Source organism: Lolium rigidum, chromosome 2 (genome assembly GCF_022539505.1).
Source record: "Lolium rigidum isolate FL_2022 chromosome 2, APGP_CSIRO_Lrig_0.1, whole genome shotgun sequence".
Taxonomy (NCBI): Eukaryota; Viridiplantae; Streptophyta; class Magnoliopsida; order Poales; family Poaceae; genus Lolium; species Lolium rigidum.
Genome location: NC_061509.1, coordinates 94,644,140 through 94,646,464, shown reverse-complemented (window position 1 = coordinate 94,646,464; position 2,325 = coordinate 94,644,140). Strand labels below are relative to the sequence as shown.

General features: G+C 59.4%; 1 protein-coding gene across 1 annotated transcript; it reads left to right on the top strand.

Moving 5' to 3' along the window:
* Positions 1-826: 826 nt before the first annotated feature.
* On the top strand, positions 827-1,906 carry LOC124686923 (heat stress transcription factor C-2a-like). Its single transcript, XM_047220799.1, has 2 exons — positions 827-1,063; positions 1,259-1,906. The coding sequence occupies exons 1-2, from the start codon at positions 827-829 to the stop codon at positions 1,904-1,906; spliced, it is 885 nt and encodes a 294-aa protein (XP_047076755.1).
* Positions 1,907-2,325: the final 419 nt, after the last annotated feature.

Genomic DNA, 2,325 nt, shown 5'->3' with positions numbered 1-2,325 from the left:
CACAAAAGTGCTTCAGGAAGCGCGTCAGAAGTAGCTCTTGCATGAGAGCCCATGTCTCTTCTCTCTCCACTTCTCTCTCATCCACCTAAGCAAAACAATACTATTTTAATCCTTATAGCCTGCTGAGTCAGTCTTATTGTACTTGCTCTCAACTAGGCAACAATATATTACTTTAATTCTTATAGTCAGCTGACTAGGATTTATTGTACTTGCTCTAATGCAGGAGATCTGGGCCTGTACAGTATTTTACTCGTCGAATATTTTCCTTATCCAAGAAGGAAGAGCCACGTAGTGCGAGGAGCGAGTGCAAGGTGTCATGGCAGACCCACAAATCGCACCCTACCCCGGCCATCGCCCTCCCCCAAGGCAAACCACTGCAATAAACTGAGCAATCCGACAGCGAGATCCCCCGTCCCAGATTTCTCGCCCTGGCATCATCGCCAAAATCAACGAGCTGCCGATGCTCCGATTTCGTGCCCCGCCCATACGTCCACGGGAAAGGGCAAAGGGGAAAGTGAAATTGATCCGAAAGCGTCCAGGGGGAGCCGCGCGCTTTTCATGTCGACTCGGCGGCTAGGGACGCTACAAAATCATGTGGCCTGGGGTTGCGCCACGGTAGGCTCCGGCGGGCGGACACGCGTCCGCACTTACTTGGCACCTGTCCCGTCCGCCCTCCGCCGCCCGGACTCGTATATAGCTCGCCTGCGCACGCATCCTCCAGTTCCTATCTATCCTCGCCTCCCTCTCGCTTTCCCCTCCCTCCCAACTGCTGCCACAGATAGCAATCCCCACCCACGCACCAGTACCTTTCTGCTGTCCGTGAGAGATGATGAGCGGCGGCGGCGGCGTGGATTCCGGGAGCAGTGGTCCGGCCGGTGTGGCGCCGTTCGTGGCCAAGACGTACCGGATGGTGGACGACCCGAGCACCGACGGCGTCATCGCCTGGGGCAGGGGCAGCAACAGCTTCGTCGTCGCCGACCCCTTCGTCTTCTCCCAGACGCTGCTCCCCGCCCACTTCAAGCACTCCAACTTCTCAAGCTTCGTCAGGCAGCTCAACACTTACGTAAGTGCTCCGTATCGAATTTGATAGCTCGGCGAAATTTCATTCCTCTAGGGAAAATTAGCAGCTAACAGTATGAGTTCACAGACAGTAACCTGTAGTATAACTGAACTTCGTGTCACCACTCGGGAGCTGTTTGCTCTAGCGAACACGAGTCGAGTACTGAAGCTGATCTGTATTGTGGTTGGACTCTGCCAGGGCTTCAGGAAGGTCGATCCGGACAGGTGGGAGTTCGCGCACGTGTCCTTCCTGCGCGGGCAGACGCACCTGCTGCGCCAGATCGTGCGGCGGAGCGGCAGCAGCGGCAAGCGCAAGGACGAGCTCGGCGCCGCCGGCGCCTGCGGCGGCGCGGAGGACGACGAGGACGGCAGCAGCGCCACGATGGTGGCCATGGAGGTGGTCCGGCTGCGGCAGGAGCAGAAGGCCATCGAGGACCGCGTGGCGGTCATGTGGCGCCGCGTGCAGGAGACGGAGCGCAGGCCCAAGCAGATGCTCGCCTTCCTCCTCAAGGTCGTCGGCGACCCGGACGTGCTACGCCGCCTCGTCGGCAACACCGCCACCGGCAACAGCTCGAGCGGCAGCCCCCGAGGCCACGACGGCGGCCGGGACGAGGCCGGCGCGGCGGTCAAGAGGCCGCGCCTGCTCCTCGACCAGCAGCCGCTCGGCAGGAAGACGCCCGTCGACGGTGCCGCCGTCGGGAACGGGCTGTTCTACGACGCGTACGTGCCGGAGCCCAGCGTCGACTTCACCGGCTTCTACACCGGCGGCGACGGCTTCAGCGACGTGCAGCTGGACGGCGGGGACCCGCCGACGTACGCGTTCCCCGTGGACAGCACCGGCTACTGAATGACTCGCCGCACGAACGCGAACCGCTTTGGTTGGTTCGGCCGGCTGGTGCGGGCTTCGCCCACCGATTTGTGTACGTATTTTGTGGCGAATTGCCCCACGGCCGGGCCGTCCCGAACCGCTCTGTAAACAAAGGAAATGCTAGGTTAGGCTAGTGTACCCAGGCAGGCTGCTGCTACCAGTACCAGTCAGGTTCTTCCTTTCGGTGTGCGCAACTGGATTGTGGGGCATCCGGATATACAGGCGCGCGCTTATTAATAAGTTGTTGTAAAATGAGAGGGATTGCTCGGCCACCGTTTCTTCTTGTATGTGTAGACAGCAGATGCGTACACTTGACGATCACTCGTTTCTCAAGACACACCAAGAAGAGTAATGGCCCACACCAAGGCATACTTCCCATACTGAACGAAATTCAGTTT

Bases quoted from the DNA above. Each gene is read 5' to 3' on its own strand.
- LOC124686923 (XM_047220799.1), top strand. From the start codon at position 827: ATGATGAGCGGCGGCGGCGGCGTGGATTCCGGGAGCAGTGGTCCGGCC. The intron at 1,064-1,258 runs GTAAGTGCTCCG...GGACTCTGCCAG, and splicing joins TCAGGCAGCTCAACACTTAC to GGCTTCAGGAAGGTCGATCC.